Consider the following 13,628-nt stretch of genomic DNA (forward strand, 5'->3'; position numbering starts at 1 on the left):
TGGGGGGGCTTCATTTCGGACTCTACATTTTGGAAGGACAACTAGAGTATGTCAGAAGCACTAGAATGTCATCTTGCTGAGGGATCTGGCCACTGAGTTATTTCCATACTGATGGGTGGAATAGAGGTCAGTTAGTCTGTAGAAAAGAAGAAACCAAGGATGAGAGTAGGTGGCAACTACCTGCAAACAAATAATTAGTGTCTGTCTTTAGACAGAGAACTTAGAAGAAAGGAAACAAAAACTGCAGAATGGCATAAGGAGAAGGTGAAAGAAGCATAAAAACAAGAGAAGGAACCAAGTTCTCCACATGCTCAGCCTCATACACAAAATGATCCCAGCGCACCAGGTGCTATCTTCACGATCACTCAGCACAGTAGGTCCTGGGCTTCTGTGTTCTTCAGCCTGGTCCTGACTTAACCCCTGCAGTTACCGGGCACTCACTGTGGGCCAAGCTCTGTGCTGAGAACTTTCCCTATATTATGTCTTTAGTCCTTCCAGTACTGATGCTGTCATGATCCTTTACCATTTTATACATAAGGAGACCGAGGCTTAAACAGATTGGATAACTTGTCTATGTGAGTGGCAGAGCTAGGGATTAAACCAGATCTTACTGGTTGCAAAGTGGATGAGCTAATCACTAGGCCATAGTTATCTCCTCCTTAGGATCAGTTTTACAAATCTCAGTACGTTCCATTATTCACATACTGAGCTGATATTGACTGAAGGTAGTAGTTTTCTTTTGACACCATGATAGATTACCACAAACTTGGTGACTTAAAATAACCCAAGTTTATTACCTTGCAGTTCTGCTGTTCTGAAATCCAGCATGGGTCTCACTGGGATAAAATCAAGGATTCAGCCCAGTTGCATCCCTTCTGGAAGCTCTGGGGGAAAATTCATTCTTTGATTTTCCCAGCTTCTAGGGTCTGTCTGAATTCCTTGGCTTGTGGCTCCCTTCTTCTGTTTCATAGGATTAGTGTATGGGCATCTTTGGGGAGCTATATTCTTCCTATCATAGGTGCCTACCCTGTACCAGGTATTGCTCCAGGCAATATGAGATAGACAAGGAGGAGAAAGACAATAGCAAGTAAACAAATACATATGCCAATGTGTGTGGCAAAGGCAAAAAACAATATAATCATCTCAGTAGCTGTAGGAAAAGCATTTGACCAAATTTAACAGTCATTCCCCCACACTTCTTTGCTGGGAATGCTCATCCTCATCTTTCTGGATCTCACCTTAGATGTCTCCTCTTGAAGAAACAGTTTCAGGCATGTAAGTAAGTGCTTAACAAACACAAATCTCTGTTTTTGTTTTTACTTACTTATATAATAGTATTTTAAAATCATACAGTGCTTTCTCAACTTACCCAACAGATGGATGTTTATTATCACAGGTGAGTCAATTCACGTTTCTGAATAACATGGGCATTGTGATTACATTTTAGTAAAAGCAAACAAGTAAGCAAAACCCCTTTATATGTGTGTCAGTTGTTGTATGTATTTGTATAAGCGAGGAGAAAAGTGTAGAAGAATATATATCAGGCTGTTAGCGGACAGCAGATGATCAGTTTTGGTTTCTGCATCTTTGTGCTGATAAATACTCATGGAGTGGATGAACAAGAACTGCTAATGGTTAAATGATGAGCGGGTTCTGTAAGGTAGTGAGCATCCACTGATCCTTGAGGACTGAGTGGGTATCATCTTGCTCAAATCATACACTCTTCTGTTTGTTTTGTTTTAGCTACATTTTGACATCTGGTTAACCTAGATGGTTTCCTAAGTGAATTAAAAACTAAGAGAGCATAAATAATCAATTTCTGTACTGTATCCAACTTGCTTAATAGATTCTTGTGCCATAATTTCCTCTTCTGCAAATTAGGAATAATAGACTTTCTGTAAGAATAACACAATTATATTGGTTAAAAGGCACTTATATTCATAAAGTACCAAAGAGTTGTCGAGTATAAGTGAGAACTCTCTAATTTTTCTTTTGTGACATCCATGCCAACTGAGTATGCTCCAGAAAAATATATTATAAGGCACAGCTATGATCCCCCTTAAAGTTGAATGTATTTGAACAAATGTCACCCTTTTTCCATAACCCTTAAAATTAAATATTCTTCCTTTCTGGGTCTGGACACTAAGTGGGAATCTGGTGGAGGAAGAGCCAAATCCCAGGCTATTCCTCATACAGAAGCTTTTTCATGATTTTGCACTGTAGCCAGACTGTATCTTTGGACTCCATATAACCTATGTTTGAGTCGTTAGGGCAATTGGAGCAAACATTCAAAAGAAACTTCAGAGTCATCACCTAAACTTATAGATAACTCTAAGCCTACACAACTTGGACAAGTATCTGAGATGGCCTTTGAGGATGAAGGGGAAGACAAATGCTTTCCAAAACCAGACAGATTCTGTGGGAGATTTTCCACACAGACCATACATGCATTGCTTCTTATTTCTCCCTAGTAGAAGAGTATAGATGTGGCTTTACCCTATGATATTACAGCAGCCTTCTTTCTCCTCTCTTTGATTTCAACTCTCTTGCATTCGCTGATACTCAGCTTATGTCTATTGGCCATCTCCTCCATGCAAGAAATCAGTGAAGAAAGAAGAAAGAGAGATTGAAGTGCTTTACTTCTCATTTACATCTCTCCATTCTCAACAGTGCCACCCCCAAGAGCCCCAAATTATGTTTTCTTCATAATAAGCTTTACCTTGATTCAGTTTTTTCATCTGTAAAATGAAGGTAATGATGAGATCTGACTTATATGGCTATTTTGAGAATTTAATAAGATAATTAACGTAAGATACTTAGAACATTGCCTTGAACAGCGATCACTCATTAAATCATAGCTATAATGAATATTAGCAATATTAATACTCTTCATTCATCATTCCACATTTATTTTATCTTAATAAGGACAGGGTATGTTTAGAGTTCTGACAGATGTGAAGAAATGCAAAAGCCAGAAAGAATTAATCGACCTTATAGCTGTGTTAAAGAAAATCTCACAAGCAGCCCAAATTTCACTTCCTATTCATAGGCACTAGTCAAATAAAGAATTACTCCAGTAGATGCATCCCTGGCAACCTGAAGTGGTGTGCTATCCCTGCCTTGTTATTCTTGTGGGTGGAGCTCTTTAACACCTTCTCTCAGAATGGCAGAAACATCATTTTCTCTCTCTCCTCTCTTCTTGTTTCCCCTTCATGTCTACTTATCCTTCGTCACTGAAATTATTCGGCTCTTCCACGCCCAGGCTTACAATACCCGACCCGGCTCCGAAGGTCACAGGCCCAAGATGAAACAATTCAGCTTTTTTCCCCCCTAGAATGTTGGGACCTGAGAGAGATGGCAAAGGGCTAGAACTTGGCTAGATAGAAGCTTTGTATCACATGGGCTGTTTAAATATTCATGCAGCCTCTTCTGGCAGCTAACAAGGCTGCAAACTTTGCCCAGAAAAAGAAAAAGGAAGATAATTACTGAATTTCATAGCACTCTGAAATGGCTGCTGTGAAGGAAAAATTTAAGTGCTGATTTTTGGTTTAATCTCTCAAGCAAATGTATTTTTTTTTTATTCAGTGCAGGACAATAGGCAAGTGATTAAATGCATTTCTAAGTATTTTTTCTGAGTATGTCATCAGTGTTAGATACCCACTGACATTAATACCATAAAAACGTATTGGACTGTCAAAGCCACCTCCTTTATAATTATTTTACTAATGACTTAAAATATTAACTGACACATCCCATTGCAGTCAACAGCTTTGTTTATGTAGTAACACAGGTTGAAATTATCAGCAACTGAGCAATAGAATATATCAGAGTGGAAGAAAGACCAAATTATTCTTGAGCTTGGTGGCTTACAGTGTGAGGACATTTCATTTAGTGAAATCGGTTGGCACTATATGTTCTTCATTAGCATATGTGAAGACACCAAAAATGTAGGTGTCTATTCATTGTTTTGTTTGTTTTAAGGAGACATTTCCCCTGATTGTAATTCAGTTTTTTTGTTGTCCTAATTCTGGCTGATAAAATTTAATTAAAACAAAGGAATTTCACAATTTCTGAAACAACATAAAAGCAAACCTTGTCACTGCACTGAATATCAAATTCTTTCTTCAAAGTAGTCTATTCAGTGAAAATCAACTTTATTTTATTTTTTATAACTACAGTCACAAGTTCTGACCTATCAGTTATGCGTCCTCCCAATATGGCATACAAAAATGTAAGCATTAAAAACACCCCTTCATCAGTTTGCCCCTTCTAACAATAGTGATCTAAGATGTCAATTCAGATAAAACAATAGGTACCTTAATAGCTAAATATTAATAGTTTAATAGATACATTAAAAGTTAAAAACATCACTTGGAATGTCAGTGTTCAGTGTTTCTAGATGATTCATATTACCTAAGAATTGGCCATTAGTAAATATCAGGTAAGTAAAATTAAATAATCACCATTCTTAAATTCTACTTCTAAGAAAATTTCTTCAAAAAATTCATAACTACAGTTAATTATTTGAACCCTGTAGGCATAGATATGTCTATAAATATGTATGTGTACATATATGCAAATATATCAGACATATATTAAGAAAATACCTTCATGAAAAGTTGTATTTTTCATTTAATGTTTCAGATGTACATTACCAACACAATCAAAGCCAAAGGAACAAGACTTGCTAAGCCTGTTTTATGTTTGGGCTTAATGTGTTTGGCCTTTCTTACCGGACTCAACAGAGTAGCGGAATACCGAAATCATTGGTCAGATGTGATAGCAGGTTTTCTGGTTGGAATATCTATAGCAGTATTTCTGGTAAGTACAAATTTATTTGGATTTCACTGCATTTTTAATTAACTTCTATAATCACCTGCAAGAAAATACAAGTGTGAATCACCAGGTTTCTCTAAATGTGGTGTATCAAATGATAATATGTATACTTTAGGTCATTCATTTCTTCCTCCTTCCTCATTTATTCTGCCTAAAGTCAAATTTGGGGATGAAAAACACATAAATTCTACACTCAAAGGTGAACAAAATATTTTCAGATAAAATGGAATAGGGCTAGAACACTCAGTCCTCCCTGGATAGTTTTTAAGACTAGGTTGCTTGGGGGGCACCTGAGTGGCTCAGTCGTTAAGCCTCTGCCTTCGGCTCAGGTCATGATCCCAGGCTCCTGGGATCGAGCCCCACATCAGGCTCCCTGCTCAGGGGGAAGCCTGCTTCTCCCTCTCCCACTCCTTCTGCTTGTGTTCCCTCTCTCACTGTGTCTCTCTCTGTCAAATAAATAAATAAAATCTTAAAAAAAAAAAAAAAAGACTAGGTTGCTTGGATATTTTAAAAATTTCCTCAGGTCACTTTTCATCCCAGAGTATCTAGAGCATCCCAAAGTACCCCAGGGCCTCAGCATAGTATCCTCCATGAACTGCCATGTCACAGCGCTGGCTAACAGGTAAACCTCATTTGAGAGATGAATTAGTTCCCTTCAGTAACTAAAAATCCATGGATGGTTTCCAAGACAATACCACCTCAAGTCAGATTTTGCCAAGAGGTGAAGAGCATATGTAGTGATTTCTAATGAAGTAAGTATGCCATCTCTATTCCTTTTATAAAATCTCCTTGGAATGTTACTACAAGGTTTGGTTGTTGGAAAATATATTTTAGTCTGGCTTTAGAAATAATCAATCCATTATAAGCTTTAGTCTATAACATTTAACCCAGATGGAAAATGTGTAGACTATAAATCAAAACATACTTTTGCAGGACACGTTATAATAGGAAGAAACACTTTATTTCCATTTTGATTACATTTAAATTGCTTCTCATGCTTAACTTCCTTTCCTCAGCTCCTTTCCCTAGTTCATAACCAGTAAGCAAAAACTTGTATGAACCTTTCCAGCTAAAAATTTGTGTGCCGGGCATTTTAAATAGGCAATGTTCTGTAGAACCTCCTGTGGTAGAGTGGTGAGTATGACCGCATTCCTGCCCCATGCCCTGTACTGCTTTTCTTCCTGATGTCACTCCCTCTGATTCCCCAGGTGACTGGGAGCCTAGGCCCACCCCCATCTCTCTCCCAGAGATATTGTATGGCCCCAGGAAAACTGGGGCCCAGGCTTGGGCCAGAGCCTTTTCGTTTCTTTCACTCACCACATGTGAAGCAGATTGAAACATTTAAAACAAAACAAGGCAAACACCTTACATAAACCCTAAGAAAAGAACTACCAAAAGTGAAAATTTCAAAGCACTAGTGTCAGATGTAACAGTGTTTTGGCTCCATGGGTCCAGAACCTCTTCACTTGGCATCTATCTCATCAGTCTTCCTACTTATTTTCCTGTGGCCATTGCCAACTTCCCTTCACTTCCAATAAACATCCTGACCCCCTGCAAGACCGAATCTAGAACGCTAATCTCTTCCCAGTCACTTCTTCATCTGAGAACCAGGTGGTGAATGAGTTGGACTGTGGATCCCCCTTGGGCTCAAGCCCCTCTGATTGCACATATTCAGAACCTTCCACAATGGTTCTTCAGACATTCCCACACACCTGGAAAATGACCTTATGAAAAGGTCACGTGAAGATAATGCTTTAACTGTAATCACTAAACAAACATTTGTGCATTCATACACAACCGTTTCTGAGTATGAGTGCCTACAGGTGCCAGGCACTGTGCCAAGCACTGGGGATGCAAGGAGGCTCAGATAAACATGATCTGTCTCCTGTGGGAGTTACAGTCTGGTTCAGGGGTCAGACAATAATAGGTTATTTCCTTAACTATTATTCCCTTCCACTCTTCCTTCATAACAGAAACATTTACCAAGCTCCTGTTAAAATCCAGGCACTGTGCTTGGTGCTGGGGATTAAATACATGAAAAAGATACAGTCTACTTAAATAGATCACAAGATAGACACCAAGAGTTTTATAGAAGGTTAAAGGTAATGATATCGGTTCATATACTCAGGAGATCTCTGTTGGGATTAAGGACGGTCAGAAAGGGGAGGGGATACATTAACTTGCAAGGTTTGTAAAGCAGGGAGGTCTAAGGAGGGGCATAAGGAATGAGAGGCAAAGAGCACAGTGCGCAGAGGCAATATAAAATGCTTCATAAAACAAGCATTTATGGAGCCCTTAGTCTATTGTGGGCCTGGGCACAGCATGCACATGAGGGGCAGTGGCATCATGGAATGGCACCAGTCATCCAGCATGAGTGACAAGAGTGGAAAATTGAAGAACACAGGGGTAGTTATCCTGAATGTCCTTGTAGGTTACAACAATCTGGGCTTTTTCTCTTTGTAATGGAGGTGACTTGAGAGCCACAGTCAGAGTTCAAGTGAGTTAAAGCTGGTTGAATCTCAGCTTCCTTATTTACTCTGTGCCATTATGCAGTTTTCCTCATTTGTGCCATTACCAATGGACCTTTCCGAGCCTCAGGTTCTTCCTCATTAAATGAGGCCAATAACAGCCTCCTTAAAGCTTATAAAGACTTAAAAGTTTGAATTAAATAGTGTATGTTCAACGAAGGGACACATGAATGACTGAAGTCAGTTCCATAAATGATAGTTTGCTTCCTTTCAGCCCCTTTTACTCAATGATACAATCCATGCTTTGAAAGTAGGTTTGTTGGAAAGTAAAACTCCAGATGAGGATAGAGGAGGCAAGTTGTGCAGAACCAGGGAAATCAGATGGCCCAAATCAGACCTCTGTGAGCACAGAGAGAAGGGAGGCTATCTGGGAGGTCTATGGAGATGGAAGACTTGGAGCTTGATGGCACACTGGGGATGACGGAGGCGAAGAAGAAGAGCAATCCGTGATGGTTCCCGGGCTTCTCATTTGGGCAAGTAGAACATTTATTCTGAGCAGCGACTCCAGCTCTGGCTTGCAATATCCTGGGGTGTCTCCAATTATCTTGCAGTGTGTGCAGAACTCTGAAATGGTTCCAGAATAAAATGAGCACTAACCTACTCCAAGACTCTATGTCTCAGTTAAAGGCATCCACATCCCCCAGTCACCCAGACCCAATGTCTAGCGTCTGTCTTTGACTCATTCTTCTCGTTCATCCCCCACACCCGGTGATTCATCTGGTCCCAGTTTATTTCCACTACAAAATGTCTCCTCCACATTTCATTTCTTGGCCATTCTGACCAAAATGTATACTGTGGGATTGTACTCAATTTTTGAGATTAGTGCTTTTCCCTTTCTTCTATCTCTGGATTCCTAACTGCCTCCTCACTTCAGACTCTCCTCCAAATACCTCCCATTCTGCTTCTCTTTTCTTTAGAACATAATCCGTTGCTAATAACAAGACAAAGCAAAACAAAACAAACCTCATTCCTGCTGCATTAAACCCAGATACGTCCGCTGGGCTTCTGGGATTGTCCATAATCTAGCTGCCCTCTTTCCAGCCAAGTTTATTTTCCCTCCTTGCAGTGGAATCCTCCACTCAGTTTCCTTACCCCCACAGACAGATTCTGTCCGGCCTTTATGTTTGCCCCAGTGAGAATGTCCATTCCTCTGTATATTTTAGAGAGCAAAACAGGGGTCTGGGAGCCACATGCACCTAGGTTTGAATCTTGCTTTTGCCACATGCTGTGCGTGTGACCTTGAACAGGTCACTTGTCTCCTCATTTTTTCTAACCCTAATGAGACCTCCCTGACCTGTATTTAAAATGGCTTTCCCTCCCCCCAAGGAATCCTTTCCTCATTCCCTATTCACTTTTCTCCGTAGCATGTTTCAACTTTAATATGCCACATACAATATTTTTGTTTCTGTTTTTGCTCAAACCCACTAGGATGTAAGCTGTGCATGGAGAAGGCATTTGTTTTCTTTACCGTGAATTCTCAGTACTCAGTACAGGGTCTGGTAGTTAGGGGGTTCTCAGGAAATACTTGAGGGATGAATGAATGAATGGGGAACTGGGTTTATTTCTTCCCAGAGCTCTTTCAAGGGTTAAGTGAAATCCCATATGTATTAAGTACAGTTCAGTGTGTGGTGCAGAGAAGGAGTTGGAGATCATGGTCCTCACCTTTGATGACTATTGAGATCCTTTTTGCACTCGAGATTTTTCCCAGACAAGTCCCAATTTGCCCGAAAGGTGTCCCTGACTACCTCGTTCTCTCATTTTTCCTGAATTTCCACTGCCCTCAAAGTCTGGCCCTATTATATTCTAATGAGGATTAATATCCTATCCTGCTTATCACGCTCACACCCTGTGCACTTTCTTTTAAAGTCAGAGAACAGGGGCTCCTGGGTGGCTCAGTCGTCAAGCGTCTGCCTTCGGCTCAGGGCATGGTCCCGGGGTCCTGGGATCGAGCCCCACGTCGGGCTCCCTGCTCGGCGGGGAGCCTGCTTCTCCCTCTCGCTCTGCCTGCTTGCACTCCGTTTCTCTCTCTCTGTCAAGTAAATAAATAAAAATAAATAAAGTTAGAGAACAGAATCCCCATGCTTAAGAAAATGCAAAACAAATAGTAGCTGAACAATAGTTGTAGATTGGTCAATAGTATTTAACAAATATATGCTTAACAAATGTATGCTTCAAAGTGCTTCCAGAAAAGATGCCCAGGGTCAAGTCAAGTAGTTCCAGTTTCCTGAGGCACAGCAAGAACCTGTCATGTTATCGTATGTAATATGATAATAACAATAAGAGTTATTTGTGTGGTCTTTACTACAGTAACTCAATTAATCCTCACAACAGCACGGTGAGATGTAGTTATTATTGTTCACGTTTTGCAGGGAAAAAAAGAGCAGGTCTAGTTATATGGAGTTGTTTGCCCAGGCTCACAGTGAGTAAATCAGAGAGCCTGGCATTAAAGCCCGGTCCTGTTTGACCCCCTGAGCTATGCACTTACCCCCAAGCAATACAGAGGTTTTACTTGCTACAGATGAAGAGGGAAAATGACCACAAATAGATCAAATTAATTTATTATCACCATTGGCAAAAGAACACAGAAATATATGTGTAATGGTGACTTATTAGTGTCATTTTTGTAGGACAGGGTAGAATTATACACATGGAAGCCATTAATGTGAAAATAGAATGTTTCAGAGGAATGTCACTTTAAATTATATAGGAACATCAGAAAACTTGAGAATTCTTGGCCTTGGTTCATTCATTAGTTGATTCATTCACTGTGGCACTGGGAATACAATGGTGAGCAAAAAAGAAAAAAAAAAAGAAAAGAAACAGCATCTCTGCTTTTGTAGAGCTTACAAGGAAGCTCTCTTAGGAAGAGATTCACATCAACTGAAGTATTACGTATTACGCTGACAGATGTATGATTTCACTAGAAATCGGTGCTTTGATGAAAAGCATCAGGGATTGACTTGATCAAACAAACAAAACCAGCCTGAGGTCAGAGAAAGCCAGTGAAGAAGTGATATTGAGATGAGATACCACGGCTGAGTAGGATATGGTGCCCAAAGAATGTGGAGTTGAGTATTCCAAACAAAAGGCAGCGAAAGGGAAGGACAAAGAAAGAAGGCTGCAAAGGTGGGCAAGGTTTATACTATAAGAGAAATGGGGAACCCAGTCACAATAGTTTGAAGAAGCCTGACATGATCCAATTTGCACTTTGGAAAGATCATTCTTATGTCACTATAGAAATGGATTGGAGGGAGCCAAGATTGGATTTAGGGAGACTTTAGAAAGCTACACAGGAATCCAGGCAAGTGGTGGTGATTGCTTAGTCTTTGGAGTTGGTGGTGGAGAGCGAAGAAAGCAGATATAAGAAATCAAAATTTTTAGGAAGGAAAATTGAGCAAATTGACTGGTTGTGTACAGGAGGTATAAAGGATGAATCCAAGTTTTCAGCCTTATGCAATTAGGGGAGAGGGCATGTGGGGGTTGTTTCCTGAGAAGATCCAGAAAAATATCAAGCTTTATAGTGGGGTCAGGAGATAGGTAGATCTTAGGTTTCACTTTGAACATTTGTTGAATTTTTCCTACCTTTGACAACCAAAGGAATGGACTAACTTGGTAAAATATTGCAACCTCTTCCCTTACAAATTGAGAAAACTCAGACCCAGAGGACTGTCCAAGAACATACAGACTTGGAATCAAAAACCAAGCCTCTTGCTTTTACCTATGAGCATTTTTCTTTCTTATTTTTTAAAGATTTTATTTATTAATTTGACAGAGAGAGATTGAGAGAGAGAGAGACAGAGCCAGGAGAGGAACAGAGGGAGAGGGACTTCCACGCGGGGCTCAATCCCACGACCCTGAGATCATGACCTGAGCTGAAATCAAGAGTTGAACACTTAACCGACTGAGTCACCCAGCCCCCACCATGAGCATTTTTCTAATAGGAAATCAGTTCCATACTTATAAATGTTAGCAGGCAAGACATGTTAAATATTTGAATATGGTTCTAAAGAAGATTTGGCATGTCCTCCCTTATAATTTAAATAATAACAGTAATGAAGAATAATCATTATGTTAATAGATACTATTTAATGAATATCTACTATCTGTTAGGTGTTTAAATAGTTCGCATATGAATTCTCAGCTGCTTCAGTAGTGTTGTCCTAACCCTCAATTAAGGCGAAGAAATAACTGATACAACCTTTCAAAGAGTTTACCAAACCTAAATAATATAAAAGCAATTATACTAATTTCAAAAGCCCACATTAACTCTAGATGAACTCTTCTCCATCTCATGACTTCCATGAGATGGAAGTTATTTCATTTCAAAAAATTTTACTTCATAAGAATTTGTAGCAATTTTTTTATCTGCCTAATCTTTCATTAGTTTATTTCTATTAATGAAAAGGGAAATATGTGTGTATATTTCATGAAGTGATTGTGGAAGCTTCTTGATTGTTATGTTTTTATTGGCTAAAATTCTTGATTATATCCTTTGTACTCCAAGCAGTGGTCAGTTAGCAAACTATAGCCATTAGGTGAAATTTGGCCTGCTATTTATTTATTTATTTTTTAAGTTACATTGGAACACTGACATGCCCATTCATTTACGAATCGTCTATGGCTGTTTTCACACCAAAATATCAGAGTTGAATAGCTGCTGCAGATATTATGTACCAGCAAAGCCAAAAAAATGTACTATTTGCCCCTTACAGCCAAAATTTACTGACCCTTTCTATAGGGCAATCACTATTAGTCTTTTGTAGGGTCATCATTTGATACTAGGTTTATCAAATACCCATCTCTAAGCCATCCCTTACATTAAAGATCTTGATGGCAATGATAAAGTTGATGGATCAAACTATCAGGCTTTGATCTGTGCTTCTGACCTGTAATTATTCATGGAAATGGAAGGATAATAAGTATTCTACAGCTAGGGAAATATTTTCTCTAAGATAAAGTCTCATAGTATGTGTTATTATTTTGTAGATTTATAAATTTTATTTAAAAACTGGAGAATAACCAAGATCTAATTGGCCCTTGAAAATATTCAGTAATGAGCTCTACTAAAGAAAAGGCTTTCCAAAGGAGCATTTGTGAAAATCTACAATGTAAATGTGTAATTACATATTAAACATTTATTCTTTTAAAAAATGAATGTTAGGTTACAACTGCAAGGAAGTTCTGTATTTTAGCTTGGTAATAGGCTATAAACCCAGAAAAAGAAGGCTCAAGAATATCTTATCCACTGCTTAATATAAGCAAACAATAGCAAGTAATTTTCCTGTGTTGTTTAATTCACTATTTCTTAAAGTATGATTCACCTGCATCAGAAGCTTCTGGAATGTATTTCCAAAAAGTGGCAACTCCTAGGCCCCATCCTTCATCTACAAAATCAGAATCTTCAGGGGAGGGCTTAGGAACGTGCATTTTTAACAATGGTGGGCCTTTATTTTTATGTAACCTGAAGTATGAGAACCTCTGGCTTAGTTCAAATGCTGTCACCTATGGGATATAATCAATTGAAACAAGGGTCAATTTCCTTTATGTAAAATGTCTTCTATTTCACTGGTAGCCTCAGTAAGCTATTGTTGAAATGCCAAGTATACGTGGGATACAATAATAAACAATAAACTAGGTTAATTAAAGGGATGCTACTAAATTAGAAAGTGCTAATTGTAGAAGGTTTATTACGAATGTAATGATCTTGAAGCAATGAGAAATAATTAGCATTTAAATTAAGTTGTAGGTTAGCTGCATTAGGGAAAGGTTAGCTTGCAATGAATTTTTATAAGGCTATGATGTTATTTATGGATTGATTTGAGCATTGACTATAACCTAATTTAATGAAAATTTTAGAATAATGAAATTGTCATTATTAACTGAGCTACACATTATTTGATACATTTTCTTGAACACATTTACACTGGAATAAAATTTATACTAGATAAACCTGGATGTAAAGCTATATATGTAATACTTAAGTAATTTTAATACTTTATTTCTATGATTAGATTTAGTAAGCTGCTTTAAAGGTCATAGTCACAGGGAGTGTGGCTTTGCTTCAACTGCATTTTTTTCCTGAAATTTTAGGTTGTGTGTGTGGTAAATAATTTCAAAGGAAGACAACCAGAAAATGAACATATACACATGGATAATCTGGCACAGATGCCAATGATCAGCATTCCTCGAGTAGAAAGTCCTTTGGAAAAGGTAACATCTGTACAGGTGATTCATAATTTAAATTCTCAAATGTGATTGTTATCT

General features: G+C 38.6%; 1 protein-coding gene across 1 annotated transcript in view; it reads left to right on the forward strand.

The window, feature by feature from the left end:
- The window catches only part of PLPPR5 (phospholipid phosphatase related 5), a 106,123-nt gene that overhangs the window by 72,763 nt on the left and 19,732 nt on the right, over nt 1-13,628 (forward strand). Inside the window, exons 4-5 of the mRNA XM_088022937.1 lie at nt 4,645-4,821; nt 13,455-13,574. Of these exons, the coding sequence (XP_087879063.1) occupies nt 4,645-4,821; nt 13,455-13,574 (297 nt within the window). The remainder of the gene's footprint in view (nt 1-4,644; nt 4,822-13,454; nt 13,575-13,628) is intronic.

This window comes from Eumetopias jubatus, unplaced genomic scaffold, assembly GCF_037043125.1.
Source record: "Eumetopias jubatus isolate StellerSeaLion01/CBP00866 unplaced genomic scaffold, mEumJub1_p1.0 scaffold_4, whole genome shotgun sequence".
NCBI lineage: Eukaryota > Metazoa > Chordata > Mammalia > Carnivora > Otariidae > Eumetopias > Eumetopias jubatus.